Here is an 18,742-nt window from a genome sequence, read left to right on the forward strand (position 1 = left end):
ATAAGGCCCAGTAAAAACACTCAGTTTCACACCACACACAGGCTCTGAGTCTCTTCTAGCAGTTCGAGGGAAGGCAAGGGATGAGGGAGTTATAGGGACCTGTAATACATGGCTAACATTACGGATAAGGAGGCGCGTTCAGAGCGGTACTAACATCATTGGTAAGACGGAGGAGCGTTCAGAGCGGTACTAACATTATCGGTAAAGAGCGTTCAGAGCTGTGATGCATTTTTTTAAAGGATAATGAATTCCAGGAAATGGCACGGTGCCACACATGCATCTAATGACATATGGAAAATGAATCAGACGCAGGGTGCATCCTAAAATAGCACCCCAGTGCACTATAAAAAGAGAATAGGGTGCCATTTGGGACACAGCGTGGAGTAGAGTGGCCTTAAGGGGGTAAACCACAGTGAAGAGACCAACTGGAGCATCGTTTGTTGTGGAGGGAGGGTGAGAGTGAGGATGGAAAGGGAGTGTCGTATGGAAGTTATGGGTCGAGGGCATGGAAAATTGCATTAGTGTTCACTGTCCCGTTTCCATGGGACTGATTCAGCCATGTTGCTGGTACTTGAACAGAGAGAGCAAGAGAGGATGAGAGAAAATGAGAACAGTTTGTGGTGCAGTGTTCACCAGCTGCAGAAATCTCATACCTCTAGCTAGCTGGATAGGCAGGCTGATGGGAGTGCCAGGGCTAGTATTTGACGTGGGGTTGGTGGGTGACACCCGTAACTAGGGTGGTGATTAGGGGGGAGGGGGGTTACTCACGGGTGCAGTGGTTGAACGGAGTAAAGGTGGCGGGGGCAGCTCCTCTGGCTCTCTGTTCCAGTGTCTGGCGTTGTACACAGCTTTAGTGGGAGACTACAGGGGAAACAGAAAAACATGAGGTAAGTCCATCAGGTTACTTCACATTCCATCACAGTTCAGCCCCTCCTGCTAGAACAGTGTTACTTAGAACACATCATTTGAGAATCATTGATCACCACACACTACAACCCAACTGCAACAGTATACTGTGTTTAAAAACCACTGAGCTGATTCAAAGTGTAGTCAATTTCTCCTAATAATTCGAGGKGATTTCTGATTTTAGACGTGATCTCAATGTCTTGGAACATAGCGCCTCAATTCACTCATCAAAGTAGAGCAGGGGTTCCCAAACTGTGTTGGCCCGTGAACCCATTTTGATAAACATTTCTTTGTGACCCCACCATGCCAAAAAAAAGTGATGTAATCAATGGCCAAAGTTAACTTTTTTTATTGGGGCTATGCCAGTCTATTACAAATCAGTCTGATAGTACTTCTGACAGTATTTTAATCTGAAAGAAATATGGTTTGAAATGACTGAAATGCATCAGAAAGGTATTGGGAAGTTCAGAAGATCATCAGGCAATGATGTTGTATGATCTTCTGTGTAGAAAACAACATATTTTTCCCCAGTCTGATTTAGCGCCTGGTCTTGTCCACTGAATTCTAACGGCTTGTGGGCATTGTAGAGGGAAACATTACGTATCAAATCAAATTTTATTAGTCACATGCGCCGAATACAACAGGTGTTACATTGAAATGCTTACTTACGAGCCCCTAACCAACAGTGCAGTTTCAAACAAATACGGATAAGAAAGTATGTACGCGTTCATTAGAGTTTTATCTTTCAAAATATTTCGTAGCCTAAACCATTCAAAAGATAGAGCCATATTTGTAGGAAGAAAACAGAAACCGCTGTTTACTATAACCGCATTTAGCGGCTACCGGAGGTGCCTGATGTAACCCCGGTTCTATGAACCAAGGACAACTTTTCTCTCGCAACCCCATTTACAGAGAGACGATAGAGAGAGCTGATTAGATACAAGACATCGGTCTTTGTTGGTTCCTGTAACAAAGAAGCCCCAGGGAGAGAGAGAGAAACTAAATGAATGCCTATTAAACCACCAGAGGCAGCCAGGACTGCTCAAACAGCAGGACTGACTGGAGACAACAGCCAGCGCTGTGTACATACACACACAGGCGTGGGTATGCACAGTCACACAAACCTCTCTGCTTAAAGGGAGCCTATTGGCTCAGCCTGTTGCTGGGATATTAATAATGAATCAAAGAAAAAGGAAAAAGAGAACAAACATTGTTGTCTGAGGACAGAGCACTGCAGGAAACAATGAACGGAGAGTACGGAGACGTTCATTTAGGCCCTCTACTCTTAACAATGATCCTAATCAARAGGACGCAGACAGGAAGATTCAACGCCCACCCCGCACCTCACCCCCATGGGAGTGTGAGCTCATGCCAAAAGGCATTTTCTGTAAACACGGGCACTTATCGGTCACGCGCGCACACACACACACACAAACACGAGAAGGTCAGATACAAGGAAATGAACACTTGAGCCCTCCCTCCCCAACACTGCCAAATTAAGTCATGTTTGACCAAGGCCCTCTGAGACTAGTGCAAGCAAGTAAACACAGACACACACACACTTAGCAGAAGACTGAGGAGCTGTCATTTACAGCTGTAGGTGGGGTTCAATTGAACCATTCAACCAGCCATCAGCTGTTGTGCTCCAGGACCACTCAAGACAGTAACAGCAGCCCTGCTCTGGTCTTATGAGACATGGGCAATTCCATTATAACGGAAATACGCTGAGACTCCGATTTGTCACCTAAAAATAAATTTGACCAATCAAAAACCATTGAAATCAAAGTTTAACCATAGAACAAGGACTACTTTTAACAACTTCCACCACTGAATATTTTACAAAAACATTTACAGGAAGAACTGTGCAGATACAAAGTATGTAAATTGTCCAAAGTAGTCCTTGTTAAACTGAAATCAATGGTTTTTGTTTGGCATACATTTAAGTGAAAAATCGGGAAACCCAGCTTAGTGATTCCGATACCGTGTAACACACCACATGCAAACATACTTGTATGACTCATGACTACACCGTCTCACACACACGCTAATGYCGTTTAACCTCAAATGAGCCTCAGATTTAAAAGCTGTCGTTAAAACACCAAAACAAAGCTGTGAAAGAAAATAGAAAAAACCCACTTCATGTTCCTGCCAGTCATCAAGCAACCCAACCCTGTAAACCAGTTAGTTTTGTTAAAGACAGACAATCACAGAACGTGTGGAAACAGACAGAGGGCATTACTATGTTTGAATCCAACATGACAACCTACACCACAATACATGTGACCAGGGCCCCTAGCGTACTTCATTAATTCGGGAAGGGGGTGCCATTTGGAATGTACTCTACCACCAGCAAGGTATCTGACAAGATTATTGCCTCTTTCTCTACCGTATTCACCCCAGTCTTCTACGCCATGCTGTCGGTGAGCCACTGAAGTCATTAAGCCAGAGTGAGAATGATTATGATGAGGAGTGGGGGAATGCTGGGCCTTTAAACACCTGTGCATCTTTACCGAGGAGAGATTTGGGCTTGACACTATAAATAACCTGTGGCGCATTCTTAGGGTTCTCTGCAGGATATTTTAACAAGGTGATATGCCGAGTACGGCGTAACTGCCATTTCCTGCAATATAGAGCAAAAAAGGCCTTAAAAAGACAAAAAAAAATATATATATATATATATATATTTTGGGGAGAACCCTGATTCTAATTTAATTACTTTTAACCGTCTGAAATGAGTCATTACCAACCGTCATAAACACCCACAACGTTAAACCCCGTGAGGAGAATATCTCTCAAGGCAGGTTAAAAATGTTCTGAGTCTTCCTGCAATCCAATGCTGCTGTTTTAAGCGGGCCAGCACCACCCACCTAACCAACACGCATCCTGTTACCGACGCCTGCCCTGCAGAAATCATTTTCACGGCGCAATGAGAGCACACAAGCTCTCAGGTTCAACTGTTGGCACGTGAAAAAATGCCCAACATCCATCTTGTGCACAAACATTGGAGCTCAAAGCCAATCCAAGAGAAAGCAGGAGCCATAAGCCTCTCCTTAGGCAACAGGCACGGCAACAGGCACACAAAACAGGAAGAGAGGTTGGTTCAGCAGAACCAGACACAATAACAGATTGAAAACAGGAAGAGGAATCCTAGAAAAATCTATAAAGCAATAATAGCAATACTTTTAGGAGAGATATGGGCCAAATCACTGCCTGGGGACRACCACCAGAGAGATAAGGAGAAAAAACAGCCAAGTTAACTTGAGGACTGAGAGTGAGGAAGATGGACAGACAAAGAGAGTGTGGGCAAAATGAGAGAGAGTCGGTAGATGCATCATATCCATGATTAATGTAGAAGAGCCAGCCTGGCTCAGAGTCTAGAAGTGTGCTGTGAACAGAGGGGAGGGAAGGGCAGCCTTGGCCTGTCCATAGGCAGCAGACAGAGCCCTAACCAGCCTGAGAGAGAGCTACTCAATAAACACAACACACTCGCTGTTCAGCCACGTCCACTCATCCAGACTGGAGCAGTGCTAGGTGCCCATATACAGCACTGACATGAATTAGTCAGAGACGACATGATAATGATGGTGGCCATTAAATCAACCTCGAACGTCTGACAGCCGACATCAACAGATTGGCATACGGGCAACTCTACGGTAACAGAATGATGCGGAGACTCCGATGTTTCGCTTTAAAACGTACGTCAAACAAAAAGCAATGACTGCTAAGTTAAACAAACCAAACTATGCACACCGAAAATTTGACAAAAACATATTTACTTTAAGCACAGTCCAGATGCAAAGCTTGGTAACAGAATGAAGGCACAAACAGAACAAACCGTCATTCTGTTACCAAACTTTGCATCTGCACTGTTCTTCAAGTAAATGTGTTTATTTTCTAATTCTGTGAAAATTGTTATAAATCGTCCTTGTGCATAGCATGTTAAACTTTGCAATTGGTTGTTGTTTGGCACACATTTTAAAATGACAAATACAGAGGCCCAGAATGTACATACACAAATAATGCATCAAGCACAACTGGTTATGCAGAATGAAAGAGGGAATTGTTGGATTATTATGCAAAACAGAAGCATTTTTTCTGTAATTTGTAAGCAAACTGCATGAGAAGAAGATAGATTGTTATGCATCCAATTCAAATTGTTTTTTGTAAGGGTTCTTTAGTTACAGGCTGTGCCCCAAATGGCACCCTATTACCTACATAGTGCACAACGGGGCCCTGGTCAAAAATAGTGCACTATATAGGGAAGCGTGCACAATTCGGGACATGTCCATGTAAACTGCATGCGCCAGAGTGCCACTTCACTACCCCTGCAGTTGGGCCAGCCGCAATAGAAAACGCTGCCTTTTGACGACTCATGAATACCCAGGTCCTTTTGGAGGGCTAGTGTTTTTCAAATGAGCTCAGCGCGTTTATTATTTTACTTGCATGGAGTACATTACAGGGCTTTGTATGAGGAATCTCTGAGCAGAAAACACCTCCAAAGACTTGGAAGGCACCTTGGCACTCCACAGGTTTGTAGTAGCCCAAATGCAAAAACAGATTTATGAGAATACACTTAAAATGTGCACGTTGCCTTCACAAATAATGACTATGAACCATTGTATGACCTATAACCTGTACTTCACAACCTCAACACATAAAATGTTTCTGATTTTCCCACAAAATAATTTCCCACCCCATTCTAAACATGGCCTTGCTCTTAAAGATCAATAGTGGAGCACTTACAGATGAAGTCCATCTAAGYGATTGGAGAACGGGCATTACTGGTTCTCTGGATGAGAGAGAAATGAGAGAATGACCGTTKCTAGGTATGCAACTCCAGCTAAATGAGTGGAGTCCCATAGGTGGGGGCGCTTCACACCTATTGGTACCTAGGACCAGAGACCTTCAGTGACAGCTCTCATCGCTCCATTCATCCACATACAAATAATCCAACAAGCCGTTTTGGCCTGGCATCTCAGCAGCGCATACAGAGTGTAGTCTACTCATTCTCTGATGAATGTTCTGGGTCTAGTTCATTGGGCACCAAACAGACTGAAACAGGGAGGGAACTACCTGACCATGTCCAATAAAAAGAGCTTTTTTGTTTTCCGTGGGAAAACGTTTCGAAGAGTTGTGTCGCTGTGGCCTGATGAACACTATCCTGGACTTGAGTGCAGGGAGAGTTGCCATAGAACACTTCTTACCTTTTTGGGGCCACTGAAGATCTTCCTATTGGTCTCCTTGGATTTCTCCACCTGTTTTGCCTGAGGTCTCCTGGGCATCTCTAGGCCCACAGAGGCAGAGTTGTCCTCTGGGAAGTCCATCACATCTACAAGGGACATGCCAAAAGGTTGACGTGTGTTAGAATAGGACACGAACATCACAGTTCATTACCAAGTCCATAGAATTACATAAACAGAATCCTATCGTGAATTATAAGATCTGTGACGAAGTCATTACTAGCCTAAATTGTTTGAGTATAGTCGATTTACATTTTAGTCATTTAGCAGATGCTCTTATCCAGAGCAACTTACAGGAGCAATTAGGGTTAACCCTCAAGAGTCGATGTTCGTGCCCCGCGGAAATCTAATTAACGTCATTAAAAAAATCCTCATCCAAATCCGTCAGTTTAAGCTAGACATGTTTTATTTTTACATGGGCTGCGTCTCAATCCACTGCACTCGCCTGAAGTCGGTACAGATGATTTGCCAACTTCTGTCTGTAGCGTCCGAACAGTTTGGGCTACACAATAATCCCTCTATGGAAAGGTGAGTCTCTCACGAACATGTCAGTTGTTTTACTCTAGGATGCCCACAAGCCTCTGAAGACAAGTCTAAAAGGTAGCCAGGTATCAGTTTTAAAAAATGAATGGAAGTATATATGGAGATACTTTAGGCACTAAACTAAGGTGACATGTAAAAGTATATATATATATTTTTTTTTAAGTATTTCCCTCGGATATAAGACAGACACTCCAGAACGAACTTCMTTGTGCTTTTTTTGTGACCGTTTATCCATGTACGAAGCTGTTATTCAATGCATTTCTATGGGCTAATAGCAGTAAAGCCAAAATCAAGGGTTCAAAATATTTTTTTATACTTACAGCAGCCCTAAAATTCCTAATCAAATCGCTAAATGATCGTTGGTAACACAATTCCTTGTTGGCTTAGTAGAAACCCATATGTTAGCTTAAGCAAGGTGTACACTATACAATTTTGGCCACGATTTATACTGAACAAAAATATAAAAACGCAACAAAGTTAGTGTTCATAAGGAAATCAGTCAATTGAAATAAATTCATTAGGACCTAATCATTGGATTTCACAACTGGTAATACAGATATGGATCGATTGGTCACAAATACCTTAAAGGTAGGGGTGTGGATCAGAAAAACAGTCAGTATCTGGTGTGACCACCATTTGCCTCATAAATCGAAGCGTGAGGTTATTCAGGCTGTTGATTGTGGCCGGTGGAATGTTGTCCCACTCCTCAATGGCTGTGCCAAGGTGCTGGACATTGGAGGGAACTGGAACACGCCGCTATACACGTCGATCCAGAGCATTCCAAACATGATCAATGGGTGACATGTCTGGTGAGCATGCAGGAAATGGAAGAACTGAGACATCTTCAGCTTCCAGGAATTGTGTACAGATCCTAGCAACATGGGGCCGTGCATTATCATGCTGAACATAACGTGATAGCGGCAGATGAATGGTACGACAATGGGCCTCAGGATCTCGTCAAGGCATCTTTGTGCATTCAAATTGCCATTGATAAAATGCAATTGTGTTCGTTGTCTGTAGCTTATGCCTGCCCATAACACCACACCACCATGGGACAGTCTGTTCACAACATTGACATCAGCAAACCGCTGATGCACATAACGTTATAAACGTGGTGTGCGGTTGTGAGGCGGGTTGGACATACTGCTAAATTCTCTAAAACAACGTTGGAGGTGGCTTATGGTAAATAAATAAACATTAAATTATCTGGCAGCAGCTCTGGTGGACATTCCTGCAGTCAGCATGCCAATTGCACACTCCCTCAAAACATGAGACATCTGTGGCATTGTGTTGTGACAAAACTGCACATTCTATTGGTCTTTTGTCCCCAGCACAAGGTGCACCTGTGTAATGACCATGCTGTTTAATCAGCTTCTTGCTATGCAACACCTGTCAGGTGGTTGGCAAAGAAGAAATGCTCACTAACAGGGATGTAAACAAATTTGTGTAAAAAATTTGAGAGAAAGCTTTTTGTGCTTATGGAACATTTCAGCGATTTTTTATTTCAGCTCATGAAACATGGGACATGGGACCAACACTTGGTGTGTTGATATTTTTTGTTCAGTGTAGCTGTCCCAGACAAGTTTTTGAGATCGAAGACAAAATCCCCATGCCGTTGCCTACTCGGGGCACGTGGCCGTCACCGATGCTCGTTTACTTATACTTATAAATGGCGCCGACCGAGATGGCCGCCTCGCTTCGCGTTCCTTGGAAAATATGCAGTATTTTGTTTTTTTATGTGTTATTTCTTACATCGGTACCCCAGGTAATCTTAGGTTTCATTACATACAGTCGGGAGGAACTACTGAATATACGATTAACGTCAACTCACCATCGTTATAACCAGGAATATGACTTTCCCGAAACGGATCCAGTGTTTTGCCTTCCACCCAATACAATGGATCTGATCCCAGCCGGGGACCCTATGCGACGCCGTTAAAAGGGGCAAACGTAGCGGTCTCTTGGTCAGGCTTCGGAGACGGGCACATCGCGCTCCACTCCCTAGCATACTACTTCGCCAATGTCCAGTCTCTTGACAATAAGGTTGATGAAATCGCGAGCACGGGTAACATTCCAGAGAGACATCAGGGATTGCAACGTGCTCTGCTTCACGGAAACATGGCTAACTCAAGAGACGCTAACGGAGTCGGTGCAGCCAGCTGGTTTCTTCACGCATCGCGCCGACAGAAACAAACATCTTTCTGGTAAGAAGAGGGGCGGGGGGGTATGCCTTATGATTAACGAGACGTGGTGTGATCATCATACAACACACAGGAACTCAGTCATTCTGTTCACCTGATCTAGAACTCCTCACAATCAAATGTCGACCGCATTATCTACCAAGGGAATTCTCTTTGATCATAATCACAGCCGTATATATTCCCCCCAAGCAGACACATCGATGGCCCTGAACGACCTTTATCTGACTCTTTGTAAACTGGAAACCACACCCCCTGAGGCTGCATTCATCGTAGCTGGGGATTTTACAAGGCTAATCTAAAAACAAAACTCCCTAAATTCTATCAGCATATCGATTGTGCTACCAGGGCTGGTAAAACCCTGGATCATTGTTATACTAACTTCCGCGCGCATATAAGGCCCTCCCCCGCCCTCCTTTCGGAAAAGCTGACCACGACTCCATTTTGTTGATTCCAGCCTACAAACAGAAACTAAAACAACAAGCTCCGCGCTCAGGTCTGTTCAACGCTGGTCCGACCAATCTGATTCCACGCTTCAAGACTGCTTCGATCACGCGGATTGGAATATGTTCCGCATTGCGTCCAACAACAACATGGACGAATATGCTGATTCGGTGAGCGAGTTCATTAGGAAGTGCATTTACGATGTCGTACCCACAGCAACGATTAAAACATTCCCAAACCAGAAACCGTGGATTGACGGCAGCATTCGCGTGAAACTGAAAGCGCGAACCACTGCTTTTAACCAGGGCAAGGTGACCGGAAACATGACCGAATACAAACAGTGTAGCTATTCTCTCCGCAAGGCAATCAAACAGGCTAAGTCCCAGTACAGAGACAAAATAGAGTCGCAATTCAACAGCTCAGACACAAGAGGTATGGTGCAGGGTCTACAGTCTATCACGGATTACAAAAGAAAACCAGCCCCGTCGCGGACCAGGATGTCTTGCTCCCAGACAGGCTAAATAACTTTTTTGCCCGCTTTGAGGACAATACAGTGCCACTGACACGGCCCGCTACCAAAACCTGCGGGCTCTCCTTCACTGCAGCCGAGGTGAGTAAAACATTTAAACGTGTTAACCCTCGCAAGGCTGCAGGCCCAGACGGCATTCCCAGCCGCGTCCTCAGAGCATCGCAGACCGCTGGCTGGTGTGTTTACGGACATATTCAATCAATCCTTATCAGTCTGCTGTTCCCACATGCTTCAAGAGGGCCACCATTGTTCCTGTTCCAAGAAAGCTAAGGTAACTGAGCTAAACGACTACCGCCCCGTAGCACTCACTTCCGTCATCATGAAGTGCTTTGAGAGACTAGTCAGGACCACATCACCTCCACCCTACCGGACACCATAGACCCACTCCAATTTGCTTACCGACACAATAGGTCCACAGACGACGCAATCGCAACCACACTGCACACTGCCCTAACCCATCTGGACAAGAGGAATACCTATGTGAGAATGCTGTTCATCGATTACAGCTCAGCATTTAACACCATAGTACCCTCCAAACTCGTCATCAAGCTCAAGACCCTGGGTCTCGACCCCGCCCTGTGCAACTGGGTCCTGGACTTCCTGACGGGCCGCCCCCAGGTGGTAAGGGTAGGTAACAACATCTCCACCCTGCTGATCCTCAACACTGGGGCCCCACAAGGGTGCGTTCTGAGCCCTCTCCTGTACTCCCTGTTCACCCACGACTGCGTGGCCATGCACGCCTCCAACTCAATCAATCAAGTTTGCGGATGACATACAGTGGTAGGCTTGATTCCAAACACGACGAGAGAGGCCTACAGGGAGGAGGTGAGGGCCTTCGAGTGTGGTGTCAGGAAAATAACCTCACACTCAACGTCAACAAAACAAAGGAGATGATTGTGGACTTCAGGACAGCAGAGGGAGCACCCCCCTATCCACATCGACGGGTCAGTAGTGGAGAAGGTGGAAAGTTTTAAGTTCCTCGGTGTACACATCACGGACAAACTGAATTGGTCCACCCACACAGACAGCGTTGTGAAGAAGGCGCAGCAGCGCCTCTTCAACCTCAGGAGGCTGAAGAAATTCGGCTTGTCACCAAAAGCACTCACAAACTTCTACAGATGCACAATCGAGAGCATCCTGTCGGGCTGTATCACCGCCTGGTACGGCAACTGCTCCGCCACAACCGTAAGGCTCTCCAGAGGGTAGTGAGGTCTGCAGAACGCATCACCGGGGGGCAAACTACCTGCCTCCAGGACACCTACACCACCCGATGTCACAGGAAGGCCATAAAGATCATCAAGGACAACAACCACCCAAGCCACTGCCTGTTCACCCCGCTATCATCCAGAAGGCGAGGTCAGTCCAGGTGCATCAAAGCAGGGACCGAGAGACTGAAAAAACGCTTCTATCTCAAGGCCATCAGACTGTTAAACAGCCACCACTAACATTTAGCGGCCGCTGCCAACATACTGACTCAACTCCAGCCACTTTAAAAATGGGAATTGATGGAAATTATGTAATGTACCATAGCCACTTTAAACAATGCCACTTAATATAATGTTTACATACCCTACATTACCCATCTCATATGTATATACTGTATCTCTATATCATCTACTGCATCTTGCCATCTTTATGTAATACATGTACCACTAGCCACTTTAAACTATGCCACTTTATGTTTACATACCCTACAGTACTCATCTCATATGTATATACCGTACTCTATACCATCTACTGCATCTTGCCTATGCCGTTCTGTACCATCACTCATTCATATATCTTTATGAACATATTCTTTATCCCTTTACACTTGTGTGTTATAGGTAGTAGTTGTGGAATTGTTAGGTTAGATTACTTGTTGTTATTACTGCATTGTCGGAACTAGAAGCACAAGCATTTCGCTACACTCGCATTAACATCTGCTAACCATGTGTATGTGACTAATAAATTTGATTTGATTTTTAATGCGAGGGGTCAGAGACGCAATCTGAGGGATACATCTCGTTTTCGAGCAGTTCCAGAAGTCCCGATATTTTCAAACGTTTGATTTTATCAGCACAAAATCTGCAATGCTCCTGTAGTGTGATATGAGCAACAACAAGTTTTGAGAATAGTGATCAGCAATAGCCAACGAGAGCTCGCCAAAAAAAAGACTGTGAGATGCCATTGTTTCGCATCACCCAGAACGTGTAGAGGCGAGCTGGCGCGATGACTAGTACTAGTATGCGTTTGTACTTGCCTTTAACCAAAGCCAAAGGGTCAAATCTTTACAGTTCTGAAATGTACAAGCAATGTTATTCAATTCAAAATGTTTGCTAGATATTTCAACTCTGTATGGCAAGCGTGAATGTCTGACTGAATGCTTATGAGGCTACTTTACTGCACAGCTAGTAGCTATGTTAAGTCTAAGCACATCCTTGTTTTTGTGAGACAACTTGGTATCTTGAATCCTCACAACCAAGTGAAGAATCGTGCAGTGTGATCCGTCTGTGCTACATTGTTTAGTGCACACCACTACGTTGGCAAGACAACTACAGGAAAGATGGTCGTTTAACGCGAGAAGCTCAGCGACGTTAGGATTTTGAAAGTTGTGTAGTGTCCACCAGGCATTAGAAGTGTGTGTGTGTGTGTAGAGAACTCCATGTTCTTGAAATTGACCTTGACTGAGTCTGCCCTGTACCGATGCTGGTCWGAGAGAGAGWGTGTGTGTGTGTGTGYTACTACTGGCCTCGCCTGAGGCCCTGTGCCTGACCTGAGTGGCTGCTGGTCTGACTCTCCAGCTCCTCGCTGGCGGACAGGGGGCTGTCCACCCTCATCTCCATGGCAGCAGCGGAGGCAGCATAAGCTGTGGCTGCAGCCGCGGCGGCCCTCTTAGCCTTCCTCCTCTCTTTGGCCTGGGAGCCCTCGTCTTCGTCGCTGTCGCTGCCACTCATATCRTCAAAGCCAAAATACTTGATCTTGTAGTTGGAGCTGCCGGATGCCACTGGGTCGGAACTGGCTTCCTCCTGGGTGGCACCACGGCCCGCTTCATTTTCCTCAAAGCCAAAAAAGTCCAACTTGGTGTCTTTCTTGGTCTTGCTCTGTGTGGGTCTGAACCTGGTAGAGAGAAGCAGAGACAGAAGTTAGAACAACCTACACATATCCAATGTCTTTGAGCAGGTGTGAGATATTGAAGGATGCATGTTTATCAGGAAAATAGAAGAATCCAAACACACATTTGAGAGCATAGCCTATACTGCAGTGTGCAGGTCATTCCCATGGGGGGAGAGAAACATACCTCATTGTTATGACTCAGTGAAGGGAGCAGAAATAGCCCAAACATCATAATCTAACAACAACAGTGATTATCCCAGTCTAGCGGTAAGTAGGTAGGTAGCAGTAGGTCACCTGGTGGGTTTAGCTGGTGCTGGTTCGGTCTTCTTCCTCAGACGGCCAGTCTCTCCCTGGTCTGTCAGGGGGGCAGCAACGGCGGCAGCGGGGGTGTATTCCTCCATGACCCTGTCCTGAATGGTGACGTTAAACACCGACAAGCAGGACGGGTGAAGCACTGTGAAGTCTCTCGTCCGCCCACGGCCCGCCGGCTTGCTGCTGTTCTCTGTATTGTTGGTCTCGAGAGGGCCAGATCCAGGCCCACTACTGAAGGCTGTACTGGTGCTAGTACTACTGGTACTGTTAGAGTCCCCGGCCTGCTTGCCTTTGTTGGGCCGGCGGTATGTCCGGCARTGGGTGCTGACCCTGAGCAGAGACTGGGAGTATTCCTGGGACTCGGAGGGCTCGATCGGGATCTCGAAGTCCCCCAGGCCCACAAYGTCACTGGGAGTGGGCTCTGGGGAGGTCTTGTCCTGCCTGGCCAGACCGAGACCATAGCCCCACTCGCCACTCCACATTGACGAAGGGGGGCTTCTGGGGGGCTCTGGGGTGGGGGAGGTGGGCCCCAGACCCATCACTGCGTCCCAGTTGTCGTAAGAGTCCTTGGCCTCGCTCTTTAGGGTGGTGGTCTGCGCAATAGGCTTCTTGTCGCTTTCCGAGGCGTTGCAGTACCATGAATAGCTGTGTTTCTCCACAGTCGCACCCTCGCTGGACCAGCAGGGTTGGCTTGGCTTGGCTGGGGGTGGAAAGGCAATCTATTAACACAGTGTATTAGCACCACATTTTAAAAGTGCAATATGCCGAAATCGCTCTGGCATTTCCTGGTTACTAAAATTCTAATAATTCAACTAATTTCAGTTTGTGACACAAAACAAGCACTCAGAGTGTATAGAACCATTGTACCATCTAAAACGCTGTGAAAGATATTTTTTTATTATTTAAAATATATATAATTCAGTTGTTTGAAGCTGGCATACAAAAACGAAAGTAAAAGACGCAAAAACTAAACATAAGGAAAGAATAAAAATAGCACACATACAGTGCATTCAGAAAGTATTCAGACCCCTTGACTTTTTCTACATTTTGTTACGTTACAGYCTTATCATTATTACCTACACACAATACCCCATGAAGAGAAAGCAAAAACAGGTTTATAAATTTGCATAAATGAAGTTAAAAATAAATTAATGACATTTACATAAGTATTAAGACCCTTTACTGAAGCACATTTGGCAGCGATTACAGCCGAGTCTTGTGTACGACGCTACAAGTGGGAGTTTCACCCATTCTTCTCGTCAGAACCTCTAAARCTCTGTCAGGTTGGATGGGGAGCGTCGCTGCACAGCTACTTTTAGGTCTCACCAGAGATGTTCGATCGGGTTCAAGTCCGGGCCACTCTAGGACATTCAGAGACTTGTCCTGAAGCCACTCCTGCTTCTTGCCTGTGTGCTTAGGGTCGTTGTCCTGTTGGAASCGCTCTGGAGCAGGTTTTCATCAAGGATGTCTCTGTACTTTGCTCCGTTCATCTTTCCCTCGATCCTCACTATTCTCCCCCAGTCCCTGCCGCTGAAAAACATCCCCACAGCACGATGCTGCCACCACCATGCATCACCATAGGGATGGTGCTAGGTTTCCTCCAGACGTGACGCTTGGCATTMAGGCCCAAGAGTTCAATCTTAGTGTCATCAGACCAGAGAATCTTGTTTCTCGTGGTTTGGTAAGAAGGGCGGGGGTGTATGCGTCATGATTAACAACTCATGGTGTAATCGTAACATACAGGAACTCAAGACCTTTTGTTCACATGACCTAGACTTCCTCACAAACAAAAGCCAACCATATCTCCCAAGATAATTCTCGTCGGTTATTGTCACAGCCGTGTATATCCCCCCTCAAGCCGATACCACGACAGTCCTCAAGGAACTTCACTGGATGGCCACATTTATTAGAGCTAGGGATTTTAACAAAGCAGATTTGAGAACAAGGCCACCTAAATTCTATCAGCATATTGATTGTAGCACTCTTGCGGGCAATATACTGGATCACTGCTAGTATAACTTCCGAGATGCATACAAGGCCCTATCCCGCCCTCCCATCAGAAATTCTGACCACGACTCCATTTTGCTCCTCCGGTCCTAAAGGAGGAGGCAGACACCTAAAGGCAGACACTCAAACAGGATGTACCTGTGACGAGAACTACTCAACGCTGGTCTGACCAATCGGAATCCACGCTTCAATATTGTTTTGATCACGCGGWCTTGGAAATGTTCCCGGGCAGAGAATAATATCTATTTATACGCTGACTCAGTGAGTTTATAAGGAAGTGCATTGGAGATGTTGTATCCACTGTGACTATTAAAACCACCCCTATCCAGAAACAGTGGATAGATGGCGGCATTCACGCAAAACTGAACGCGCAAACMGCATTTAACCATGGAAAGAGGACTGGGAAAAAGTCAGAAAACATACAGTGTAGTTATTCCCTCCGCAAGGCAATCAAACAACCGAAATATCGGTATCGGGACAAAGTGGAGTTGCAATTCAATGGCTCAGACCTGAGACGTATGTGGCAGGGTCTACAGGCAAATACGGACTACAAATAGAAAACCAGCCGCGTCAATGACACCAACATGACACTTCCAGACAAACTAAACACCTTCTTTGCCCRCTTTGGGGAAAATACAGTGCCTCCGACGTGGTCCGCTACCAAGGAGTGGGCTCTCATTCTCCGTGGGCAACGTGAGGAAGACATTTAAACGTGTTAACCCTCGCAAGGCTGCCATCCCAGACGGCATCCCTAGCCACATCCCCAAAGCATGTGCAGACCAGCTGGCTGGTGTGTTTATGGACATATTCAATCTGTCTCTATCCCAGTCTGCTGTCCCCACATGCTTCAAGATGGCTACCATTGTTCCTGTACCCAAGAAGGCAAAGGTAACTGAACTAAATGACCATCGCCCCGTAGCACCCACTTATGTCATGAAGTGTTTTGTGAGACTAAGGATCATATCACCTCCATCTTACCTGTCACCCTAGACCCACTTCAATTTGCATACCGCCCCAATAGGTCCACAGATGATGCAATCGCCATCACACTGCCCTATCCCATCTGGACAAGAGGAATACCTATGTAATAATGCTGTTCATTGACTACAGCTCAGCAATCAACGTCATAGTACCCTCCAAGCTCATCATTAAGCTTGAGGCCCTGGGGCTCAACCCCGCTCTGCGCAATTGGGTCCTGGAGTTCCTGATGGGCCACCCCCAGGTGGTGAAGGTAGAAAACAACATCTCCACTTCGCTGATCCTCAACACTGGGGCCCCACGAGGGTGCGAGCTCAGCCCCCTCCTGTACTCCCTGTTCACCCATGACTGCGTGGCCATGCACGCCTCCAACTCAATCAAGTTTGAAGACGACAACAGTAGTGGGCTTGATTATCAACAACGAGACAGACTACAGGGAGGAGGTGAGGGCACTCAGTGTGGTGTCAGGAAAACCACCTCTCACTCAATGTCAACAAAACAAATGAGATGATCTTAGACTTCAGGAAACCGCAGAGGCAGCACCCCCCATCCACATCGACAGCACAGCAGTGGAGAAGGTGGAAAGTTAAGTTCCTTGGCGTACACATCACGGACAAACTGAAATGGTCCACGCACACAGATAGTGTGGTGAAGGCGCAACATCGCCTCTTCAACCTCAGGAGGCTGAAGAAATTGTCACCTAAAACCCTCAAACTTCCACAGATGCACACAGAGAGCATCCTGTTGGGCTGTATCACCGCCTGGTACGGCAACTGCACCGCCCACAACCGCAAGGCTCTCCAGAGAGTGGTGCGGTGTGCACAACGCATCACCTGGGGAAAACGACCTGCCCTCCAGGACACCTACAGCACCCGATGTCACAAGAAGGCCAAAAAGATAATCAAGGAAAATAACCACCCAAGCCACCGTCTGTTCACCCCACCAGAAGGAGAGGTCAGTACATGTGCATCAAAGTTGGGACAGAGACTGAAAAACAGCTTCTATCTCAAGGCCATCTGACTGTTACACAGCCATCACTAACACAGAGCGGCTGCTGCCTACATACAGACTTGAAATCATTGGCCACTTTAAAAAAAAAAAAGATCACTTGTCACTTTCATAATGCCACTTAAATAATGTTTACATATCCTACATTACTCATCTCATATGTATATACTGTACTTTATACCATCTATTGCGTCTTGCCTATGTCGCTCAGTCATCGCTCAACCATTTATTTATATGTACATATACTTACTCCATCCCTTTACTTAGATTTGTGTGTATTAGGTAGTTGTTGTGGAATTGTTAGATTACTTGTTAAATATTACTAAATAATAATAATAATAATATTACTTTCCTAATGCACTGTAGAACAGATCTACCGCTTTTTAGACTTGCTACCAATGAAAATGCCCGATCTATAACTCACATTTTTTTTATGTGAATTTGGTCAAGTTGCCCAAAAGTTACATATTGCAGTTTCAAGCATTAGGCAGTTAATGTCTCTGACAGATGTAGCATACAGCARATAAATTCAAGCCATCTTGACATCTGCCACACTGCAACATGGGTGCCATTTTTACATTGGAAGGTGGTTTCAACCATGTATGAGAGAGTGTTAACTAAGTGCTAGGGCTGTGAGAGGACCAGCACACCCTGGTAAAGTTTTTAGCACAAYGCTGAAAAAATGCTGAGTCAGAAAATGTCTCCAACTCTGTTGGTCTAAGTCACCACAACATCAGGAGACTGGGTTAGCCTACATGTGATGACAGTGTGGACATTGACAACACTGACTCTTGTAATTATTTACGTGCACTTTAAAACCTACTGGGTGGGACAATAATGGCTTGCTAAACAACTATACTGGCAGTTGAGTTCCAATAGGCTGCTACATACCACTTGCATTCAGATTCTGGTATATACCCCTCCCTAAGGAATGTTTAGGCTCGCTAGGCTATATGACTAGGGTAATAGTGCACAGAATATACCTTAGGCCAGGGTTCCCCAACTGGCGGCCCGCGGCTGAATCTGGCATTAGTCTCCTCTCTAGGATAATTTTTGACAAGTCCCAAACTAATCGTTCCAAGGCTCGGAATCCCAAAATCCGTCGCAGAAGATAGACGCTTCATCACTGACAAGAGCTGACACCTCAGTCCAAAACGTCCATAGAATTCAAAGCTCTTCAACCAAGGGAATTGAAGAGATTCTCCTGTACTTATGTATACTTTTTAGCCAGTAGTTCTGAAAGTAGCACTCACGAGGCAAAAAGTCGTAAAAAATTGCGTACTACATCACATATGTGCAGATATGTGCACCACATGCAAACAAAATTGAAAAGCTGTCTAACAAAAAAAATCCTGAAATTAAAAGAAATACTTTGGCATGTTGGCAATGAGGCCATATACACTGCTCAAAAAAATAAAGGGAACACTTAAACAACACAATGTAACTCCAAGTCAATCACACTTCTGTGAAATCAAACTGTC

General features: G+C 45.5%; 2 protein-coding genes across 2 annotated transcripts in view; one reads left to right on the top strand and one right to left on the bottom strand.

Annotated features, from left to right (window-relative positions):
* Positions 1-18,742, bottom strand: part of waplb (WAPL cohesin release factor b) — a 54,875-nt gene that overhangs the window by 29,828 nt on the left and 6,305 nt on the right. Inside the window, exons 3-6 of the mRNA XM_024007033.2 lie at positions 13,251-13,968; positions 12,616-12,959; positions 6,111-6,235; positions 769-861 (exon numbers count right to left, since the gene is read on the bottom strand). Of these exons, the coding sequence (XP_023862801.1) occupies positions 769-861; positions 6,111-6,235; positions 12,616-12,959; positions 13,251-13,968 (1,280 nt within the window). The remainder of the gene's footprint in view (positions 1-768; positions 862-6,110; positions 6,236-12,615; positions 12,960-13,250; positions 13,969-18,742) is intronic.
* The window catches only part of btbd16 (BTB (POZ) domain containing 16), a 53,779-nt gene continuing 35,843 nt past the window's right edge, over positions 807-18,742 (top strand). Inside the window, exon 1 of the mRNA XM_024007034.2 lies at positions 807-887. The gene's annotated coding sequence lies outside the window, so the exon portion shown is untranslated. The remainder of the gene's footprint in view (positions 888-18,742) is intronic.

The sequence above is a fragment of the Salvelinus sp. IW2-2015 genome, linkage group LG18 (assembly GCF_002910315.2).
Source record: "Salvelinus sp. IW2-2015 linkage group LG18, ASM291031v2, whole genome shotgun sequence".
NCBI lineage: Eukaryota > Metazoa > Chordata > Actinopteri > Salmoniformes > Salmonidae > Salvelinus > Salvelinus sp. IW2-2015.